At 40.3% G+C, this 24508-nt stretch overlaps 1 protein-coding gene across 6 annotated transcripts in view; it reads right to left on the bottom strand.

Moving 5' to 3' along the window:
- Window positions 1-3320: 3320 nt before the first annotated feature.
- Window positions 3321-24508, bottom strand: part of SEMA3D (semaphorin 3D) — a 125719-nt gene continuing 104531 nt past the window's right edge. For all 6 annotated transcript variants that reach the window (XM_058190050.1, XM_058190048.1, XM_058190049.1 and 3 more), the window contains exons 13-18: window positions 21048-21136; window positions 19667-19708; window positions 18371-18528; window positions 17712-17776; window positions 15614-15753; window positions 3321-5253 (exon numbers count right to left, since the gene is read on the bottom strand). In XM_058190050.1, coding sequence (XP_058046033.1) covers window positions 4849-5253; window positions 15614-15753; window positions 17712-17776; window positions 18371-18528; window positions 19667-19708; window positions 21048-21136 — 899 coding nt within the window. In that variant the 3' untranslated portion in view covers window positions 3321-4848. The remainder of the gene's footprint in view (window positions 5254-15613; window positions 15754-17711; window positions 17777-18370; window positions 18529-19666; window positions 19709-21047; window positions 21137-24508) is intronic.

Raw genomic sequence — 24508 nt, forward strand, 5'->3', positions numbered from 1 at the left:
AGGTTTAATTGTGGTAGTGATTATATTTTGCAAGCTACTTTGGGAGGAGAGAATGTGTGTATGGGGGCGGCAGCCATTGGATCTTTGAAACTGAGTCATAAGTAGCTCTTGAGAAGTCCGTCGTGACATTGAACAGTTGCTAAGCAATTGGTTGTAAATTAAGGGCTCCCTGTAAACAAACTGTAGTCAGAAGGCAAAAGAAGGTTTATTATATATTAGAATATGGTATATCATCTGAATTAACAGCAGCTGTGAAGCCTCATAAAATCTGGAGGCCAATTCATCACCAGCTGACCAAGGACATAGTTGTGAGTCCAGGGGATGGAATTCTCGTCTTGGCTTTTTCTGGGAACAACTGGGGGTTTTTTAGCCCTGCATTCATTCTTTCTTTTCTTTCCCCCCCTTTTTCCCCCCGGTGCTGCTGTTCAGATTTCTTGTGTTCCCAAATCCACGCCAAGGATACAGTCAACTTTACAGGATTTTCTTAATATAGGAGAATTCATTTAATTCAGCAGAAAGGTTGATAATTAGAAACAACCCGGAGCATCAGATATTTCACTAATTGTCTATCATGTTTGACCCCTTTAAACCTTTCCTGACAGAATGAAAAATTTCAGCTTAATTGGCTCCCCCCTCACTGTATGTTTGTGAAACATATTACAAAGCTGGTGCCAGAAAGCAATTTAGATATTTTTTTCCTTTCTCTCAGAGTTTTTCACTTTTCAAACTTCATGCCTTCCACATTCAGCTGGTGAAACTTAGGGAAGCAATAGGAACGTTTTTCTGGGTGATTGTTTGCAAAATTAGTTGTTTTTAAGACAGGAATTGTGGCTTCTTTTCATTCACGAAGTCCTTGATTCATTCCAAAATTATTCTTGTTTGAATTCAACAGTTTTTGGCCTGTCTGCCACAGTCTCCACCTGCAGCTTCAAGGCTGAATCTTGCATTCTTCAGTTTCTCAACAAAACTTTTATTACCCTTTGTCCTAAACAGAATGCCAGAATTGGACGGTACCTTGGAGGTCTTCTAGTCTAACCCTCTGCTCAGTCAGGAGACCCTACACCATTCCAGACCAATGGCTGTCCAGTCTTTTCTTAAAAACCTCCAGTACTGGAACACCCACAACTTCTGGTGGCAAGCTGTTCCACTGGTGAATTGTTCTCACTGTTAGGAAATTTCTCTTTCGTTCTAGGTTGCTTCTCTCCTTGATTGGTTTCCATCGATTGCTTCTTGACCTCTACTCCCAAAGTTACAACTTGGTGAAGGATCTCTTGTCCATCTATAAAGGATCAGAAGTAGTTGGCTGAGCCTGAACCTTTTTAAAAATCTTCGTCTCCATGGAACATCTGACCCAGGTTTAACTGGGCTTTCTGAGAACTTTTCTATAAATAGCAGTGCATTTTTTTCCCCTCCCACTTTTAACCCATTTTTAAAAGTGGGAGAATCTGTTTTGCTTGCTTTCTTTTCAATGACAATGCAGCTATTTTACATATTCATTTTTGCAACAATCCTTCTTCTGTGAATTTTCCTTTATCTATCAGCTTATTTGTAGGCCAGTCCAAGTGTTTTAGGAAGAAAGCTAGAAGGACCTAGTCTAAAAAACAGAGAAATTAAGTCATCCTGTGATATATCAATTTCACGCTTTCTCAATTCAGCATTTCAGAAATCACCCCTTTTCATTTTTCCAAAAACGACAACTTCTTTTCACTTTGATTCAAAACAACCCTTTTTACTTTTGTTCACTTTCCAGTTATTCCGATGAAGGATTAATTTACAAGCAGGACTCATTTTTTCCTTCTGCTGAGCCTTTTCCTTCTTTTCTTTTTCCTCTACATCCATTCATTTTCTTAACTTCACTTTTGATACAAATTCTTCCATATTCAGAACCTCCAGCATCCTTCACGAATCCTCTCCAAACACTGAAAACGGTCACATCCAGCACACTTCTAGATTCATTCCTTGCCCTGGTGTGCATATGAATAGGCTCAAAGCATGTATTTGAAGCAAAACTAATGACTTGTGAACAGAAACACACCATTCACCATATCAGTTCGTTCTTGGGGCTCCAGATGGTCCAATGGCTTTTTGTAGTCTCTCATTCTGAGCCCTTGTCTCCTAGCAGAATATTTTCCATCCTGGGCTGTGTTCAATCTGGCAACACATCATCTCGACACTTCCACTATTTTATAACTTAAACTTAATTTTTTTTTAAAAAAAAAATCCTGTGTCATTTCAGCCAACAAAACGTCCTTTGCTGTTTTTTTACTTCTTTCCATGCCCGTCTAGCTGGGAGGCCCTTGCTCACTTTGACTCACCCCCAAAGAGTTAAGCAGGTGTCCTCCTTTTAAAGTAAGCATGAAAGGGCCATGAAAGTACGGGCTGTGATGCCATAAATGTGCTTTGTAATTTTGTGCTTGGGGATGGATGGAAGAACAAGGGGGATTCACAGCAGAGTTTATTTTCTGTGCAGAAAAATAGGAAGGCTTACTTGTAGGCCAGTCCAAGAGTTTTAGGAAGAAGGCTAGAAGGACCTAGTCTAAAAAACAGGGAAATTAAGTCATCCCTGTGATATATCAATTTCACGCCCATTTTCATTGTCTTTAAAAATCCATTCTTTGTAAAATGACCCATACAACTTGGGTCAAAGAAATCCCAGCTATAGTGTGTATACGATTAAAATCAGTTTCATCCCACTGAAATAAAAGTACACTAAGAATTTTCTTTATTTATACTACCAAGCTAAAGCAATGAAGGGAGTCTGTAATGGTTAGGGTTACTTACAGTGTTATTTTATTCACTGATGTTTTTTACCCAATAACCTGGACCACAACATATAAACTCCACTGAAATAGTTAAACCTCCACCTAATTTTTAAAATAGGAATTTCATGAGAGTTTCATTGTGTTCTGCAGAAGCCACTGAGCTACTTGGACGCACTGAGTTCATCTTACCCACCCCCAACCTATTTTAATTAAATCCTCATCTGACCTCAGTGCTTTTTCTCTTCCGTTTTATAAAATCTCCTGTTTTACAAACAAACAAACAAAAAATCCCTACCGTTCCAAATTGCATTGGGCTGGACAGCTGATCTTCTTGATGGAGATGTTTAGCAGTATTTTATTCCAGTAACAAATGTTGGTCAATTTGATTTTGGCTCCAGCAATGCTTCAATATTAGATATTTGAATAAATGCAAGGCCAAATGGCTCACGAGTGCATGTATTCCCCCCACCCAAAGGTGCAGCCCTTTACCCAACTTCCAAGGCCGAATATGGCCTCACAATTATTAAAAAAAAAATTCACACACACAAATACAGGAAGTACGTAAAGAAACATCTATTTCCCCCCCCCAAAGCTGGGAATCAAAACCAGCCTCTGTTTTATTGAGTGCCACGCCAATTACATGGATTTCCCACAAAATTTACTCCCAAGATGAAAGAGAATGCATGAGAAATAAGAAAAACCTGTCGTTTTTGGTATAAATCAAAACCTGTAAGGAAAATGGCTAATTTGTCATTTCACACTGACAAAAGGCATCAAACAGTAGGACCTTAGGGGAGGTAAGGGCAATGGATGGAGAACTGGCGTCAAGAAGACAACGCTTGTGCAAAAACAGCCTGAAAAATCAGCAAACCAGGCTCTTTTCAGTCTCGCTTCTGATGCTACAAACTAGCTTGCGTGAAACCAGGATTGTAACTTTGGCTGGCCTGTTTCATTTGTCTGCTTTGAGAGGAACAACCCGCTGAAAATAAGGTGTTCTTTTGCAAAAAAGTATCAATCATTTAAGCAGCGAAAAGTTAAAAAGTTTTTTTTTTAAAAAAAAGAGAATATTTTACAAAATTTTTGAAGCTGCCCATCTCTTTTGTGCGCATTATTTACACATGGACTTTGTTTTCATTTTATTTTAGTAAAAATATAAAACACAATTTCTGCCAATGCGCTACGGCTTCTAGCATACTGGGGAAATGGCTGTTTTCCCACATCTTCTCAACAACGCCGCTTCCCTCCTTTTGCTGGTAGATTTAATCGATCCAGATTTCATGTCAAAGAAACATCTGGAAAGCAGCAAGAGAGTTAATATGGTAAGGTGAGAGAGACGAGGAGAAGAGGGACAAAAAAGTATCGTTCAAAGAAAACAGGCGTTGCCAGAAATTCTGCCCTGGTCACCCACTTGCCTCCTGGATAGGAGAACATAGAATAATAGGGTTGGAAGTGACCTTGGAGGTCTTCTAGTCCAACCTTCTGTTCAATTGTCTTCTCTATTGGCAGTTCCAATCTGTGTCGGTGTCTCCTTTCAACAGACAGTGAGCCAACCGGTTGCCACTCATGTCCACCTTCTTTCTATGAAGCTAAGATTACACTGGTTTGATATACGAAGGCATCCTTCTTCTTCCCTAATACAAAGCATTTCTCACCTGTCCATTCCACCTCGGACGTTTGTGGGTGCAGCTGAGTGAACCCAAAGTTTGTCTGGGCGAGGATCCAAGGATGGCTAGAAGAAATCTCAGTCTGACAGCCACACCTATTTTTTAGTTTCCTTGAACTTAATAGTCCAATCATCCCACAGGCCTTTTGTTCAACCCTGGGGAAGCAAGGGAGCAGCCACTGGATCTCCTTCATCAAGGAACTTTACAGAGCATTGTTTTATCTCAGTTCAGAACTGAAGAACATACAAATCCCAAAGGCTTTCCCCCATTAATGGTCTATTTGTCCAAAGATCTCAAAGATTTTAGTGATTATGTGCCACCCGGTCTCTTTGAGAAGCAACATTGCTGGAGAGAAGGCCACCACAACCACAACAAAAAAGTACTTTCCCTTGCGCAGCTGTCTCTTAAATAAGACCTAGGAGCTATGTGGAGGAGGGCTGGTGATGCCTCCGATTCCGTTTCTTTTTAATCTCCTGGACATGCTTCCATTTTGGACCGCCTTTGTTACGCTGCCGTTTCTTTTCCCGATGCCACATCTGCTCACAGTACTCATCCAGGCTGAAGCTGGGACTGCTAAGCAGCTGGAGATAATCTTTGTATCTCAGCCGGGACTCGGCTTGGAGATCTCGCGTCCGGCTTGGTTCTTCTTCCGCTCTGTGACTGTTCTCCATCTGTCCATTCTCGATGACGTTCAAGCTTAACTTCACGATGGTGTGGACAAAGGTGTGCTCCTGCGCCTTACAGTAATACGTCCCAGTGTCCTTCTTTTGCAAGCTCCGGATTAGCAGCCCGTATTCTGTCTTGAAGACCCTTTCGTCTGGTTTCAACTGTTGGGCAGAAGAAGAAAAAAAACACGATCAAGTTTTATTTTATATTTTATAAAAAAGAAGTATATGTTATATGAACCCAGGAAAAGGAAGAGATTTTTCAACAAGATCTAGCACATCACCTCTTTGTGAAGCTCTTTTCTACTCAGACTTAGTCAGTGATGGGATTCACATTATTTAACAACCGTTTCTCTGCCCTAATGATTTCTTCCAACAACCAGTTCACCAAACTATTCAGAAAGTTAACAACCGGTTCTCCCGGAGTGGTACGAACTGGCTGAATCCCACCACAGGACTTAGTCCATAGTGTTTTGCAGCTTCCATGTGTTATTAGTGATTATTTCACAAACAAAGTTTGTGATTATTATGATTCTGCAGCCCCTAAAGCTTTCCCTCATCTGTCCAGTTTCAAGTTCAAGTAAGACATGATCCTAAAAAAACACATCTGGATGTTCCAATATGACTCCTGTGATACAAAGTCTGCACTTATTCACATGATACAGATAGGGAAAGAAGCAGAATTCTCAGCTGCAAAAGGAAAATGCAATTGCTAGGTACACATAAACTGTGGATATATAAATTAGAGAAACAATCTTCATGGTATGTTCTTGGAAAGTTATTCTGGAACATCTACATGTTCCATGTAAATGCATATAAACTTTTTTAGATTCTTTATTTCTAGATATCTCATTTCATGCATGAATGCTATCAGTCATTGTGGTATTCCAGATATTTCTGAACCTACCAGCCCTCATAATTGGCCAGGTGGATTATGACTGCTTAGACTTGTAGGCAAGCAACATCTGGAGGATGACAGTGTTTACACTCTTACATTTCCTAAGAACAGGAACATGGCAAGATGGTTAGCATGCCTAGAACTAAAAAGGATGGGTTGAAATTATTTATTTATTTATTTTGTCAAACACATACTAAACAATATATATATATAAGTATAAGCATGAAATAAACACACAAAATGAGTACAACCAAAGGGAACATTAGGACAGGAACAGTAGGCACGCTGGTGCTCTTATGCACGCCCCTTAAATTAGTCAAAAATATCAATCAGTGCAGGCCATGGTGCTTGGAAACAGTAATTCCAAAACAGATTGAATATGATTTTGATCTAGGAAGCTTGAAAAAAATAGATGGTAGAAAATTTAGATAGCAGAAAAACTAGATGGTAGAAAACTCTTAACACCTGCAGTGCTGGAACTGACAAAAACATCTATTTGAATCGGCATATGGATGAAACAAAGTGCCTTTGTCCAGGGGTCCCAACAGGCCAGATCAAAGAAGTTTTCAAGGAAGACCCTGTCGGTGCAACCGAGTGAAGACAGCAGAAATGCTTTCTAATAATAGTGATTCTTAGAAGGGACGGTATATGGAGGGAGGTAGTTACTTCCAACCTCCATAGTGGCAATTCTGGGCTTTTTGTGGTCATTCTTTTATTAAATGCACCATTTCAAAAGCATGCTCTGGACTTCTATTCAAATATTGTACAGGTCAAAATGCAAATTTTTTCTTTTTTCTTTCCCCCTGAAGAAAAACCAACTGGATTTTCTGAGCTACCCTGGGCGTGGGCTTGTGTGCACGCCATTAAGTAGGTTGTATTCTCCAATCTGTTAGCAGCTGAGTCTACATGGCATTAAAGGGTAAACCGCAGCCATCTTGTACAGATCTTGCAATCAATGTAGTACAATAAACATTTCCTGATGTTGAAGCCAGTATTGGTTTTCAGGCATTTTTACACGCAATTAATAATTATAGGATCTATTACAAATAACAACTGTTTGCATTAGTTTCTTAAAGTCTTTCACTGTTGATGAAAGGAACAATGGAGCCCTGCTGTCTAATATTATCGGACTGGTTCATTTGCACGACCCAGTTCCAATCTGCGGCTCTGACCCAGGTATCTAGAAACATAATGGATGGCATCAATCATCTCTAGCAATTTATTCCACGGTGGCTAAATACAAACCCACAAGAAGCCTCCTTCCTTTTAAGGTAAGGCCGTTTCATGGTGGCTCATCCCTTTATTGTATAATATGAATTCCATGGTTGACTTTTGCATTTATATTTATCTTGAACCTCTTTACCTTTCAGCTTTCCTGAGTGAGTCCAGTTCCAGTTTTATAAGTGAGGAAGAAAATGATTTTCCTATTTATTTCTCTGCACTGTGCCCATTTATTTATTTATTTATTTTGGTAACTTTTCCATGCTTATGGCTTCATGCCATTTTATTCCTGGTGCAGCTCCCATAAAAATATATATTTCCTCTTTTCCCATTCTGGATTGAATGAGATCACTCCTCTTTGCTCAGGAGATTTCTCTCAGTGCACTGAAAATGACTTTACTTTAATTACTTTACTTAAAAAAAAACAAAAGAAAGATTAAGGATTTAAAATGGATATTTATTCTAACTGACAACTATTCCCATGGGACAAATATGATTGTGTGTTTTTCTTTCAGGTGTGAAGCTGAGACAACTTTATCACTTTAATCTAACAGTTGGTCCAACCGTTTTCCCCAATATAAGTTTAAATTTTCATCTCCTCCTCCAAGGAGGGCAGATGGCAAGGGTGCGTTCCTTTTTCTGCACTAAATCCATCCCAGGATTTGAGAGATTGCTGATGTGGAGAGAAATATTCTGTGGAAATACTCCTGGAGCTTCTGTTATTCCAGAGGAACAGTTGAAAGAAGCCCCATATCCAGGAGTTCTTACATTTCTTGGAACTGGACCAGCAGCGATGTGGTGGTCAGCCAAAAATATAGCTACAATGAAATTCAAAATGGCTGCTCTAAAATTTCCCCTCAGTAGAGCAGAACAGATCTTAATATCTGATATCATTAGGACATGTTTGTGTTTTCCTTAAATGCTCCAACGGGTCGCTATATGCAATCCGCCTCAGAAGATTCATAAGTCATTCTGGCCACTGGTCACTGCACATGAAAAGCTAAGAGTGAGGTATAGACTTGTCAGACAGGACCTCCTGATCTTTGGGATCTCCACTTGGGACTTCCTGGCTCACAGTTCATGCATTCAGCCATTATATCCCAGGCAGGCTTTCTAAGACATGTTTTCACTGAAGTGGAGAGAAATCTGAAAGCATTTCCTGACATGACCAAGTCACATCATGTTCTTCTACTGCCACACTGAGGCCTACAGAATGAAAAGCAGAAACGGTGGAAGACTGAGCTTGACCAAACAGCATGTAGCAAAAATACTGGGAAATCTCAGGAATATGCTAATAAAACAAAATAAATTGCTAGGTTAAAATTTTAGCTTTCAAAAATCCCCGGTGCTGTCTTTAGCAGGCTAAGAAGAGGGCTCAGATGAGCAAAGCAGAAGTGAAAGTGGAAGGCTGCCCACTTGATTTGTGGGCCTTTCTAGCAAACTTCTGAAGGAACAGATTTACAAAGCAAGGAGGATGACTTCATTGAATGTATTCACAGTGGGCAGATCATATGTTGTTTCTTTACGTGAAAAATATGTGGACAAAATCCCCTCTTTCCCTCATCATTCGTTCTTTCTCTCTCACACACACATTCCCTGAAAACTGAATAGCAAGACAGATGCATGAATCTGAACCACTGATTGCATCATAGATTTTAATACAGAAGTTTTAAGATAGGGAGATTATGACCAAATACCAAGCTAGACATAACTAGCAGGGAAGACTTTAGGATTTTGATTTCTCCTGCTTCTCATTTGTAATATGCTTTTGTACCATGAAGTCCAGATATATAAAGCTACCAACAAATGTCCATCAACATCATCCAGTTGTTTAGCAAATTTGCAGAAATGAGGGGCCTCTTCTGGCAGTGACAAAGTTGGATCTGGAGATTTAGAAATACCTGCCATGGTCCTATTTCCTTTGAATAAGCTAGGCTCCAGAAGTATGTGGATTGAGAACTACCAGAAGTACAGGCAGGATCCAACATTCTCTGGATCATGGAGAAAGCGAGGGAGTTTCAGAAAAACATCTACTTCTGCTTCATTGACTATACTAAAGCCTTTGATTGTGTGGATCACAACAAATTGTGGCAAGTTCGTAAAGAGATGTGAGTAGCAGACCATCTTATTTGTCTCTTGAGAAACCTATATGTGGGTCAAGAAGCAACAATGAGAACTGGACACGGAACCACTGATTGGTTCAAAATTGGGAAAGGAGTCCGGCAAGGCTGTATACTGTCACCCTGCCTATTTAACTTATATGCAGAGCACATCATGAGAAAGGCGGGGCTGGATGAATCAAAAGTTGGAATTAAGATTGCTGGGAGAAATATCAACAACAAAGTGAAGAGGAATTAAAGAGCCTCTTGATGCAGGTGAAGAAGGAGAGTGCAAAAGTTGGCTTGAAACTCAACATTAAGAAAACTAAGACCATGGCTTCCAGCCCTCTCAATTCCTGGCAAATAGATGGGGAAGAAATGGAGGTAGTGAAAAATTGTATCTTTCTGGGCTCCAAGATCACCGCAGATGGGGACTGCAGCCATGAAATTAAAAGACGCTTGCTCCTGGGGAGGAAAGCCATGGCAAATCTAGACAGCGTACTAAAAAGCAGAGACATCACCCTGCCAACAAAAGTGCGCATAGTCAAGGCGATGATTTTCCCAGTTGCAATGTATGGCTGTGAAAGCTGGACCATAAGAAAGGCTGAGCGCCAAAGAATGGAGGCCTTTGAACTCTGGTGCTGGAGAAGACTCCTGCGAGTCCCTTGGACTGTAAGGCGATCCAACCGGTTGGTCCTAGAGGAGATCAACCGTGACTGCTCTTTAGAAGGCCAGATCCTGAAGAGGAAACTCAAATACTTCAGCCACCTAATGAGAAGGAAGGACTCACTGGAGAAGAGCCGAATGCTGGGAACGATGGAGGGCAAAAGAAGAAAAGGATGACAGAGAACGAGGTGGCTGGATGGAGTCACTGAAGCAGTTGGCGTGAGCTTAAATGGACCCTAGAGAATGTTAGAGGACAGGAAGTCCTGGAAGAACATTGTCCATGGGGTCGCGATGGTTTTGACATGACTTCCCAACTAACAACAACAAAGGGGTAGATCTCCAAGTATCAATTTCAGGGACTTTGCACAAATAACCATGCCAATTGAAAAGTTTAATTTTGATCTTTTATCAAATTATCTCTGAACTGAATCTCCTGACTGAACCCTTGTACATTTTAAAAAAAGGTAAAGGTTCCCCTCGCACATACGTGCTAATCGTTGCCAACTCTAGGGGGCGGTGCTCATCTCCGTTTCAAAGCCGAAGAGCCAGCGGTGTCCGAAGACGTCTCCGTGGTCATGTGGCAGGCATGACTCAATGCCAAAGGTGCATGGAACGCTCTTCCCTTCCCACCAAAGGTGGTCCCTATTTTTTCTACTTGCATTTTTACGTGCTTTCGAAACTGCTAGGTTGGCAGAAGCTGGGACAAGTAACGGGAGCTCACCCCGTTACACGGCAGCACTAGGGATTCAAACCGCTGAGCTGCCGACCTTTCGATCGACAAGCTCAACGTCCTAGCCCCTGAGCCACCGCGTCTCTTTGCACACTTTACATGAAAGCAAAACAGGCCAGATGAACGTAGTAAAATAGCTTTTTCACTGTGATTATCTCGAGCTTCGACTTCTGATTTTTTCTCTCTCGTTCTAAAACTAATACTTTACAGATGGACTGAGCTTCTTATCATTAATTTTCTTCTGCAACGTTAGCTGGGAATTGTGAGAATTGAAATTCATTCTGAGATAAGAAGATGGTCTGCTTATCATTGTAGTGTTGTTTTTTTTACTCCAGCACTTATTTTTCTCAAGTCACTGTGATAGAAATATTTCTAACTGATAAAGCAAATACTGTATTGATACAGATTATTGTATTCTGTGTTCCTTATAAGGAAACCATGAGTTGTATTCAAAATTGAGGTTTTCAGAAATATGTCAAGAATAGAAGGGAACTTGACTATCATCTATCATCATCAATGACACGAAAAAAATGACGACTGTACCCCTATCACACCTTCAAGAGCGGTTCAAAAGTTTTGCCTTCCTTACTTCCTTTGGCATTTTTGTTTGCCCACAAGTTTAGAATTCTTTCTTCCCTGTCCTCAGGCCTCTGGAGTTTACTAAACAGCAGGCATTTCATTTCTTGCTACCAGGTCTTCAATCTTTCATTCAGATGCTTAATTTATAACAGGTTTGGTGGAACTAGATATACTAAAAAAACTTTGATTAAATTCCAAACAGTGAAAAAAAACACCAAGGCACACAAAGCAACTCTACAAAGATGTAAATTAAACAAACATTGTGGCTGGTAGATCAGATTCAGTCATAACTAGGACTGTGCAAACTTTTGAGGAGATGCAGCCTTAACAAAAGCCGTTGCTCTCACCCAAAACCTTCACTGTTAGTGAAGTAAAGCAGAGGTATTACTAACACCTCCCACAGTTCTAACAACGGCAAGAGGTCCTGCCTAGGCCAAGAAATCTCTGCCAGTCTTCTGTCCGGCCAAAAGAAGCAGATGTTCAAAGCCTCTTCCAGGGGCAGACATTCCTAGGGAAGGCTTTGAGCAATCCAATCTTGAGTCAAACTGTGCTGCATCTTCTGTCTTTAGGCGAGAATTGCATCACTTCTGTGCATACAGCGTCTCTCCAAAGTGAAGCCAAACCACTTTGTGCTGGCCCAGAAAAAGAGAGCTGCAGGAGGACAATTCACTTAGAGTATCTCTATTTCATCGAGTTGTGGACTGTTTTGAAGTCTGTATAATCTATGCCTAACAAACACAGTGGTTTTGTTGAACTTGGCTCTAAAAAGTGAACATTTAAAGCATGCTTAGGCCTGACTTCAGTTCTACACACGAGCCAATATGGTAGCATGGTTAGTGTTGGATGAAGATGGGGCCGACCTAGGTCAAGGCCACCCTTAGCGATGGAAACTCACTTGGGAAACTCGGCCCAGACACTTTAAGGGACCAGAGTTATGATTGAGGACAGGAATTATGAAGGTGAAGATCCCCATGTTTAAAATTAGAATTCTCCCCATGTAGCTGCAAGAGAAATTATCTTTTACAAAACAGAAGAACTGGGAATGGAAGTATTTTGGGTGGAGGTCACGAGAATCACGATAGAAAAGTGTCAATTGTAACAGTGATGTATCAGCTTCCTACCAATTATAGAATCCTCAGGGAAAATTCCACGGAGACAAGACAATGCATTAAATAACTCCCACCATTTCTGCTGAAATAGTCTGAACTCAAATTGAAAAATGCCAGACATTTTCCGCGAGCCTTAATTATAGCTATCTGTATGTGAAACCAGCTGCAGATCTCTCTCACACACTCCTACATGCAGTTCTGAATCTACTTCTAACTAAAACTTGATCCCACCAAAACCAATGGGAAAAAGTCAGCCATAATCTAGGCTCTTCCGTTCTGGTGATGGAGTCCCATCAATAAATCAGCTCTAAAAAAGCCATTTCCTGGCCTCACCCCAGTCCTGTGTTTTGGCCACAGTGATATTTTGATGTTTCATCTTGGTGGCCCTTGATTGATGGAGGAGAACGTCGTGTCTTCTTGCCTTGAGAAATGTCTTGTGGTCTACAGTGGTGCTGACACAAGCTGATCATCTCTTGACTTTAAATGCCACTGACGTCAATCAACCATCTTCATTTTCTTCATCTTCATAGCAATGACATAGGAGCCTTGTATTTTCCAAGCTTGGACTCATATTAATGACTGGGATATCCATTTAGAGCCATTCCGTCTTTCAATACAAATCAAAGAACTATTCAAGGGGATTGCATATTAGGGAGAGAGTATTAAGAGAGTATTAAAAAGAAGACAGAAAGCAACAGATTAAAAGTGCACTAAGGGCTGGCAATATCACTTTCCTTTGTGAAAGGTTTATTTAGAAAGGACTTCCGTCTTTCTACTCCCAGAACATGGAATCTCTTTGTCTCCCATTATTGAAAAAACTTCAGGATTTCATTTATTGTCTAACCATTATGTTCACTTTTTGGGCAAATCTGAGATTTAGAATGTAATAGTTATTATCTCTTGCTTTTTTGCGCTTTTCTGTGGAGCACAGCTGAACATTATAAGAAAGAAATCAGAGTATTAACTCTGTTCTCTTGTCTATTCGGAGGTTAAAGGCTAAAAAGGTTATATTATGCGAAAATGTCAAAACAGGATGTACACATTTCCCTTTTATTTTATTTTCTGAATTTCATAAACTGATCAAGAAATGAGCAAGAACGAAATTATATATAAATATTTGTCCTAAGTCAAAATAACTCAAACAATAGATAAATATTTCCTTTCCTAATGATAATATAAATAGGTAACATTTGTATAGCAACTTATGTAACTTAAAACATTGTTGGTTTAGGACTCAAGAAAGCAACATTTCCATATCCAACCTCAAATCTCATGGGGTAACTTCTGATAGCCTATTTTAATCATAGAGGGGGGAAAATACAGAAATCATACTTATGCCATTCTCTGTTCCTTGGAGGAAAAGAGAAAATAGAATCTCAGTAAGTAATCAAAGAAGCCTGGAATGTAGTTTAGCATTATTATTATACCCACATTTTAAATGAAATATAGAAGGATTTAGAAATGGGGAGCTGCCAAAGGCTGCCTGGGGAGTTCCTGGCAAAAATGACACCTGAATAAGGAAGCCCTTAATTCATAGCCTGAGCTTCCAAACCATTAAGGGACCTTCCTTATTCCTCACATTAAATATTAATTGATTACTTAGGAAACCACCCAGTGGGGGGAAAAGTCATCAGAGAAAAAAGGAAGGAAAAACACAAGAATACACAAGTTGCCATTTTAGGTGTAGGGCCTGCTCAATTTCTATGAAAGTATACATTTTATTTTATTAATAAAATTTATATGGCCACCCATGTCATGGGAAGTGACTCTGGGCAGGATACAACAATCCAATAAAACAATAAATACAAAACAATAGTTTTATATTTATGGCAATTTTGGGGCAAATTGGACTTGGGGTTGTAACTTAATGTAATTAAATTAAATAACTTAATGTAATTTAAACTGCATCTAATATTTCTAAAAAGCGACAAACGGCCTTTACCAAGAAGTGGGCAGAAGTTGGTTCTCATTTCCCTGCAGAAAGGAACTTGATGATGACTAAATCATTGGATTGAGGGTCCTAGGTATCTCCGCTGATTCCAGCTTCATGAGCGAATGATGTAAGGATGATACCCTGATTCCTTTCTCCCTCCTCGTCTCTGGGACTCCAACACAAGCAGGAGAAGAGCCTCAAAACCAAGAGACAAAACTGCTCCTTGGCTTGAGCAGCCCTGAAATAAAAGTGACTCCTTTTCACTGCAGGGAGATGTCCTACACACACACACACACACACACGACCGAATGACATGGTGAAAGCGACCGGATCACCAGAGATCCTGTTTACTTCCACGCCCAGCTCTGCCTGGAAATGACCCTCCAAAGCCTGACCTTTTGGGCGAAGGGGAGGAAAGACCCTGCAGAGCCAAAGGGCCGATCTGGAAGCTGCCCTCTCCTTCCTGATGAGTGATACCGAGCCCTCTGTTTCTGGAGGGAGGCATGGAAGGCCTGGGAAAATGTTTCCATGCTAGAATTCCAGGAACAACATATCACTTGCTAAATGTGACTCACCTGGAGTTACCCAAAAGTGCTGGGATTGGGAATGGGAGTAAGATGCAAATTGAGAAGCTACACTCCCTACTCTTTTGGAGGAAAGGGAAAAGTTGAAAAGAGACACAGAGAAAAGTTTAATAAAATGAAAGCGGTTTGGCCATGGCCAACTTATTTCTGACCAAATAAGCAACATCCATCTATTTCTATAATGGCAATAGCCCTTAGACTTATATACTGCTTCGCAGTGCTTTTACAGCCTTCTCTCAGCTGTTTATTGAGTCAGCCTCTTGCCCCCAACAATCTGGGCCTCATTTTACCCACCTCGGAAGGATGGAAGGCTGAGCCAACCTTGAGCCTGGTAAAGTTCAAACTGCCAAACTGCAGCTGGCAGTCACCTGAAGTAGCCTGCAGTACTGCACTCTACACACCACGCCACCTCAGCTCTATAATACAGTATATTCATAGATCGATTGATCTATCTATCTATCTATCTATCTATCTATCTATCTATCTATCTATCTATCTATCTATCTATCTATCTATCTATCCTCTCTCTCTCTCCCTCCCTCCCTCCCTCCCTCCCTCCCTCCCTCCCTCCCTCCCTCCCTCCCTATCTATCTATTTCATGAGTTAAATCAGTTATGCTGAATCTAATACTGACAAATTCTATCAGCCCCAGTTTTTTGACCAATGAATATGCAGTTTTTGCTTGAGGGGAAGCCAGCCTCACCTCTTCTCGGTGCTCTTCTCCAGCACGCTGAATAAACCACCTGATGGAAGCTTGCTGTGACTTTGGGACACATTCCAGAAACGTTGAGTTAAATTCAATGCCGAAAATCACCTTCTCATCCCCAGTTTCAAGGCTAAGGCCTGAAAGGCAAACATGGGAGAGGGGATTAACCCTGCCCTGATGTCTTTAAGAATGGGGAAACACGACTGATGTGGAGCAGATGGCAGAACAGCACATAAGCTGTTAAATAAAGCAAACGGTGTGGAATGGCACACAAACATTCGAATTAATGTAAGCCATTTCTAACAATGCCCTTCATCTCTGACTTAGTCCCTTCCTGACGTCTCCCTCACTGGGAAAGAAGAATTCGATCGATATTCTTTTGTTCAGAAATTGCTTTCAATGAGGCTTAAGACAAGGACGTCAATGTATCCTTCCAAATCTTTAATTCATTCTTCCTGGAATAACCTATGAACCGGAACCCAATTATTATTTCATTATTATATTTTCCAATTCATGTAATTCACCTCACCATGATGACCCACCTACAAAAATAAATACATTAACCAAAAAGTATGAGAAAATTAAATGTTCTGGGAAAGAAGAACACATTAGAGAGAGAAAAAATGTGAATTTGTGGAAAGACCCTTTGAGTTATGGAGTAACCTTTGATCGCTTGGATCTTCAGAGCATTCAAAAGTACTGGAATAATTCTGCTATGAAGATGTTTACATGATTTTGGGAAGAATTTGAATACCTTCAGTCTGAATATTTTCAAGGACAGGAGAGAAAAAACGGACACAATGAACTGACACTTTTGTTGTATGGGGAAAATAAAGTGAAGTTGGGCTCAACAGGAAACGTAAAAAAAAATTGTCCTGTATTTTTCTCTAGCTGCTAGAGACAGGCTCACAGGCTGGAAATTCCATTCTTTCCAAGATTTATTCTGTGTCATCTCCATCAGCCTACATCCTTGCCTCGTTACAAGACAAATAAAATCTGTTCCTTCCGGAAATTTTATTTTGACGTCTTTGCTGGGACAGCTCTTCTCCTCCCCACAGAAGAAAAGCAGAGAAACTCTCGTTTTCATTAATGCTGACCTCACTCAAGTCCTGCACATGGCTTTTGAATCGTACACACAACAGGATTAATATGAAAACAACTGTGCGGTAATTGAAACCCTGAATTAGATACTCATTTCTTTTAAGGAAAAAATACTGTTTTGCTTCAGTGGTTTCACTCCCCCCCCAACTCCTCTAAGAAAGGAAAATAAATATTCTGAACTGAACATTTTACATTTTATGTTCTGTTGTTACAGAAATCTCAGCCTAACCACAAGGCTGACTCTAGATAATGCCTATTGCCAGACCTGTTGCCAGGGAGCCAGCTAGTCTGGCAGGAGAATCAACAGCTACATTTGTGGGAGACAGTAAACTCTTGTTGAAAAGGAGATGGCTTAATTAGCAGGGAAGAATTAGAAGAAATCCTGGATTGCTTACTAATTGCAATGAAGATTTCAGATTTTGGCCCAAAAGTCACTGTGCAAAAATAAGTAAAAAATAAGTAAGAAGGGTATTTGATTATTTTGCTTCAGGAAACTCTCCTCGTTTGGCTCCCTCACTGCAAGTCTTCCCGCATTCTTGTAGACACAATATTTTCATCTCTTGATGGCTGCTGCTGATAGCTAAAGAGTTAAGTTCCAATATTCAGAAAGAATAATAATACACCAGCCACCTTTGGTTATGGAATATTGGCGCCAATTTGTACACTTAAGCTTATGCACCAGAGACGAATTCCTTGTGAGTCCAATCACACTTAGCCAAGAAAGAATTTCTGCTCTTCTCTGCTCTGCTCTACCCTGAGCTAAACATCCCCCTTTATTCTACTCTACTCTATGGAATGGACAACCTCATTAGCTCATCACAGAGTAACAAGAATCAAGAATACAATTCGCAGCATCTAGAACAGACCAAGGCTGTTCGAGACAGAAAGTAGCACCGTGAGTTTTTCAAACAAAACAACCAAAAACCAGCCATCACTTTTGGTTGGGTTAAGGTTGCCAGCTTCTCAACTGACATGAGAAGAACCCAATACTTACTGTCTTCAACATCCCAGCACTGGGTAATGGGGTCTCCGTATTTCACGTCTTGCCTCCTTGCACGCCTAGAAAATGAACAAATAAGTTGCTTATGAACAAATCATTGCCCAAATGGCAATTTAAGACGGAATTCTCATGTTCTTGGCTGCCAAGGCTGGTATGTACATTATATTTCAGGAGGACAATTCATGGACTGGACCAAAGTAGGGAGATTCATTGGCTGTGCATGTTGGGGACGGGAATAAGATGCGAATAAAGACCCTGAAGAAGATTATAAAGTGCTTGGTACTTTCAGAAGATTTTTCAACTTGTCCCTGTTGCAACTTTCTGGTCTCTTCAATCCCAGGACTGCTTTCAAGCAAAGAAAGAGTCGCCAAGAGACCTTGCCATGCAACCTGAGATTACATCAAATGAGTGATTAAAAACTATCCTTTCTATCTTATTGCCAAGGTTTCAGAGATATTTTATTCTAAACATGAATAGGAAACTGTAGAGTTTCTACAGACCCTGTAGAGAACTTACTAGGGAAAATGATGGTAGACATTAATGGAGAAAGAGGGAAGGAGGATCCTAATATGCTCCTCAGGATATGTGCCTCATCATGACCATGGTTCAAGGAACAAGCTACCATTGACAGCTCAGAAGGGCAGATGCCTTACCTTTTGGAAGTTGGGGTGTATCTGGAGCAGGAATTTCCATCCCAAGCACAATAGGGATCTCTGGCAAGGCAGCAATCAGCACACGCCTTCCCATATGTGTGACATCTGTGCAAGGAAAGCTGAGCCAGCCCATCTCGGGAACCAATGTACAATTGTTGCTACAAATCAGACAAGGCAAACAAATGAGAAACAACTTGACTTTGATTTATAGCATTAAAGTACTTTAAAAAAATCTGCTATTGTAGAAATATGTCCACCAATATTAGGGGTTTATGGAGCATGGAACAGACCCTTCCATGAAACAGTCTTTTTCCACATAGTTCAATCAATTTGTTTTAACTAGGTTCATTGGCTCACAATACACACTATTTTCTGCAACCATTTTGTTATAAAGATAAGCAGAAAACCCTGGTATTTCCCCCCCCAGAGACTTTCAAGTCTTTCTTTTGCTGCAGTTCACCTGTTTAACATCATGGCATCACTTCCAATTATTTATATTTGCCTCAAGTCTGCTTTGAAAATCCAGGGGCAATAACAGTAAAAAAAATTCAACACTGACAGAAATCTAAAGGAGCTATACACAGAGACACAAACTGATTACTGGTAGGTAGCAAACTCCAGACCACTTTATCTTCTAATGTTCATTAGAACACGAGTTTCCAAAAGGGTTGAGATTTTCAAGGCTCTTTAAGTCTTGAAATTGAAGGTGTATGGACTTCAACTCCCAGCATGCTGTCTGGGGAATTCTGGGAGTTGAAGTCCATCCATCTTAAAGTGGCTAAAGTTAAGAAACCCTGCTTTAAATATTGACAAAGAGAGTTCCCGTAGCCTTGACAAATGACCAGGTCTAGAGAGATAAAAACGGTTGTTCCAACTGAAGATGGAACCCTAAATTTGCTTATGAAGCATAAATCCTGCAGAAGCTACTCAGATTAACTTCTGAATACACAGGGTTGGATTTGCCTAATACAATTACTGATAATGATGTATTTATTAGTGTGACAAATAGGTTCTGCATAAAAGCTTTCATCAAGGAAGAATCAAAGTAATAGGTATGCAACATCTTTTTTATTTGTTCCCTCTTTTACTGTTTTTCTGTTAATACACAATGAATGTAGCGTGTCCATGTGGAATGTTGAAATGGACTTCAAATCAAAAGGAATAATTTTGACAAGAAGGACCAGAAAGGGTAAGATTAGGGAAAAACCCCGGAGCAAATATTAAATCATAAAATATTAAGACATGGGCTTTAAAAAAGCCACTCATCAAGGGCTAAAATTACTACTTGCGAATTACCTGCTTTGGAGACATTTCCATGGTCAAGATAGGTGATGGATGCTGCAAAGCAAATGAACAAGCAACAGTGAAGACAGGGTCAACATTGTTTGCCTTTGACAGGAAAAGATGTTATCAGGGAGTGATATCTTTCTTACATCACCCAAAACCACAAAGTTGTATCGAAGCCTTTTTGAGAAATCAATTATCTTCAGGTCTAACTTGGAATATAAGAATGGAATTCTGGGCTTATATAATCCTGTGAATGAAGGTTATTTGATGGGGAAAACACTCCAGGGTAGCCTTGAGTTTTTGAAGTTGCTTCCTAGATTTGAGTTTTCCATAACCAAGAACTCTTCCTGGGAGATTTCAGGAAGAACGTATTAATTGCTTCCATTTGAATTGAACAATCTTTGGGTGGTCAAATAAATCTTTTGCTTGAAGCAAGTAATATGGGCTACAGTATTCTTTGAGTGAGGAAATCCCTCTCTGTCGATTACATGTTCTTGGAAATACCTACATCAAATTAAATAACCCTCAGATGGGTTAATAAAAATATACAGAACCTACAGTGATTTTTCCCTTCTATTTTTTTCGGTAAGAAAAAAAGAAAAGAAATGAAGTACATAAAGTAGAAGGAAATCTGCTGAGCTAATAGCTCTTTTTAGTATTAAATCTGATACTTCAACTATGCAACAAATTGGTACATGCTTAGTAATTCCAGATTACTTGGCAGCTGATTGGCAATTCTTGATTTTTTTCAATGTGATATAGTTATAACTGGTGTCTGGGGCAGCCAAAAGATGATATAGGATGGAGGTTTAAAACAAGAATCATCACATCTACTTAACGTCATAAAAAAGGATACAGGGATATTACTTTCTTTTTGTAAAAAAGTTTTTCCCCTGCGAAATGATTATTTTGCAATAATAGCTCATTGTATCTGAACACCCTGAAGATGTCCATGATCTTGCCTGGAAGAAGACCTAATTTTGAGGGGTGGTACCACTAATGCGTGTGACCATATCACGAAAAATCTCACTACATCATTGTTATTGGCAGGAGAGCTGCTTCATTAGCAGCCTCAAGATTTGGAACAGGGACACAGCAAGTAAGTTTGCTAAGATGATCAGAATGGTTTTCCTATCCTTGAAAGGATTGCAGACTTTTACTCCACCAGGACTGATCTCAAATTTCACTCTTCATACTTTTTCTCCCTCTTAGTACATAAAAAAGGCATACTATTTATGTTGCTGTTATTGAAGTCTTTATAAGATATAAATATATCTTAGCTGCCCAGAGTCATTGGGCAGCAAATAAATTTCATAATAAAATAAAAAGCAAATATCTTACTAATTATTCCCTTAGTGTAAAAAGATAAGTTTGCTTTTTGGAGACTTACCTTGAATACTTGTAGTTCTTCCAGGATCACTTCTTCCATGTCCCATTTTTCTTTGGTGATGCTCAAAACTTTCAGCACAGTTCCAGTATCTGAAATTGAAAAGATTCAGCTGAAAAAAATCTATCAGAAGTTTCTCCACTCTGGAAACTCTTCTTTTGTCAACACTTTCCTGTAAACAGAAGCCTTGAATCTCCATTCTTCTCCTGGTACTTTTTAGCTAAATCCACATCAGTGGTGGGTTGCTACTGGTTCTCCCTGGGTCAGGCGAACCGGTAGTGGCGGGAAGCTCCACCCACCCACCCGGATATCTCTGCATATGCGCACAAACTAGCAGCAGCCAAAATTGAAACCCCCTACTGATCCACATCATATAAATATCTCTTTTTATTCCTTCTCTGATCACTAGTTGCTGCTGTTGAATACCAAGAGAGAACATGTTATGAGGCCAATGGCTAAATCTAATTTGTTGCTTTTGTATGGCCACAGCCTACAGGGATGGATCCTGTCAAGGGAAGAGAAGAAAGGAAAGCTGGTTGGTCTTGTGTTCAGAGCCAGGATTATTTGCATTGGTTGTTGTGAGCGACCTAATAAGACCAGGTGAGATAGGCGACCACATAAGTTATTTAAATAAATAAGGTATAAGAGATTTTAATCATGGCTGTACTCTAAACAAGTCACATCCAGTCTCCAGGTGACCTCATGGTAATATAAACATTGTTTGCTGGATAGATGATAGATGATAGATCTATCTATCTATCTATCTATCTATCTATCTATCTATCTATCTATCTATCTATCTATCTATCTATTTATCTATCTATCTGTTATCAGTTGAATTATCTCTCAGCAACTCCTTTGACGTAATGGTGTGTGGAAAGGATCTTAAGGAGGGAGAGGAAGAGATGCTGCCTAGGGAAGGACCAGAGAAAAGGCCAAGGAGCCCACAGCTGCTTAACAGGCAGAGAAAGAAAGTTAGGAAGGAACCGGCCTAACATACCAGACTATTAAACGTGACGGTGGGAGATTTGTATTCTCAGACTTGCAAGATTCTGATAATAAGGCCTGAGAATAAGGTAGAATTAGATCATCTGGTGATGTTTCCTGTCTGGTTTAACTGGGAGGGCTGACATTTTATTACCGTCCTATTCTCCAACATATGGGAGAAATTAATAAATGATCACATATACTCCCCTAGAATGTTATATAATGTTGTGTACTAAGATGATAGGAAGCATACTTTTCATGTGCCGCCTTCAGTGCTCGTGCAGTTTTTCTGCCATGGACAGACAATGCCTTTGAGCATGGACTAAGCACTAGAAACTTTTCCTGATCAGTAAAAAAAAAAAAAAAATCAGTCTGGTTCCCATGCACCCCAAAAGCCCTCCAGGTACATTGTCAGTGGATTATGCAAATGAGCAACCTGCAACAATGCCAATTCCCCTGCAATCAATTGTGAATTATTTCCTACATTTTCCCCTGGCCTGCATTTTGTGCGTGTGGAACTTTTCATATGGCAGTGATTGAACAAACAAAAGATCCTGAAATTAAATGACTGAGGACCAAAGTTGAAGGAAAGAAACATCTCTGAACTTAACGCACGTTGCTTCAAGCTTCTCCTTTGATTAAACTGACTGCCCCATATGCTAATTTCACTAAATTTAAACCTCATGATGAAGGTAATTATACCGTTAGTATTTATCTTTGTTAAGAGAAGAATGATTGAGAGATAAATAGTTTCCAGTAAAGTGACCACATTCAATTTCCTACTTTGGTCAAATGCCTTCCAATGTGCTAAAATTTTGTGCAGCATCGCTTAATCTGAAGGAAGACGACTCTTGTATGAGTAAAACAAATTCTGAAGGTTGAAAAAATAAGCTGAGTCTCATCTATTCACCACCTTTTCGAGGTGAAGGGGGTGTCTGGTTATGGGCCATCTGAGGAGGACTGAATAGGAGCTCTTGAAACATGGGATACTGGGAGAAATGTGGAACGAGTGGCTATCCTCAGGTCCCAAATGTAAACTGAGGGTTACCTCTACAATGTGGCTCTGAAATCAAGCTCAGTTCCTGATGCAACGTGGTGTAGAGGCATTGCAAAAGACCGCTGTATTTTGAGGAGCCTAGTGACATCTCTTGACTTCCCCTTCATATTACAAAGATTCTAGAAGTGTAGAGTTCATTCTGAGTTAAGATCATGTTTAACTGGCTTGTCCCAAAGGTGCTTTTTCAAGAGGCAACTGGACTCTCTGGTTTTTCTCTGAAGATGTTTTGCTTCTCATCCAAGAAGCTTCTTCAGCTCTTGAGCTGAGCTTCTTCAGAGCTGAAGAAGCTTCTTGGATGAGAAACAAAATGTCTTCAAAAAAACAAAAACAAAGAAAGTCCAGTTGCCTCTTGAAAAAGCAAAGGCTGGATGGCTTTGGATGACTGAGAAGCTCCATAGATGTTGAACTTGCTTGTTTGATGCATGAAGAAAAGGAACGAATCTTCAGATAGTTGTAAGAGGCCTTCAGGATCATTAGGCTGACACCATCTGATCTGTATGTTTTTCAGGGTCTCATTTACATCTCAGGGTTCTGTGAGTTTGCATGAGAAACAGATGCACCATCTAGCCAAATTCAGGTCTTGGTACCATAGAAACCAGGCATAAAGTTGTGGCCCCAGCTTTTGCTAAGGCCCTTTTGGTGCCCTTTGAGCTGCAAGCTTCAACAAAGACCTGGACTTGGGTACTGTGTGACTTGGCCGTTTTGGGGTCTCTCCACTGTTATTCCATTGGGCCTGCCAAAATCATCATCTCACATTGAGCTTTTGCGTTTCTGTTTAAATCTGTCTGCTAAAATTAATAATGTGTTATTAACACGTAATATATTAACATGGAAGAGCTCTGCCACCGCCTTCTTCTAAAATGCCTTTTAGACTTTCCAGTCCTGGAATTTCCTCAAGGAAAAGCAGACCAAGTGCTAACCACCTCTCAACTTGGATAGTTTTCTCTGAAATTAACCCTGATTAGCTGGGCGCTGTCGTTAGAGTGAATGTGATCAGCTTTCTTAAAAAAAACCCTCAACATTCTGGATTGGCGCACAGCTACGCCACTGAACTATCCTGTTCACAAATTACAAAATCTACCTGGTTTTTCCAAGTTCTCAAATGACTCCGGCCACCCAGACTGAAAACCGATTTTCTTTTTTTGGTCCCCTGAAGGAGGTTTCTTTTTCATTAGGCAGCCAATGAACGTGAACATGTCCCCTGCGCTTGAGGAACGCTAGGGAAAACTTCCTAAAAGCCAGCAGAGTTTATGCTGGAACCAGGAGGGCCATCCACCCGGCCATCGGTCAGAGATACCACACCTGGGACTCCTGCCCAGAGCAGAGGGTGGCCGGACGTGTCAATGGCCTTCTCCAGCTTTAGCATTATATGACTCTCTCAGCCCCCCACCCCCCACCCCCAGCTCCTGCCTCCCAATAG

The sequence above is a fragment of the Ahaetulla prasina genome, chromosome 7, assembly GCF_028640845.1.
Source record: "Ahaetulla prasina isolate Xishuangbanna chromosome 7, ASM2864084v1, whole genome shotgun sequence".
NCBI lineage: Eukaryota > Metazoa > Chordata > Lepidosauria > Squamata > Colubridae > Ahaetulla > Ahaetulla prasina.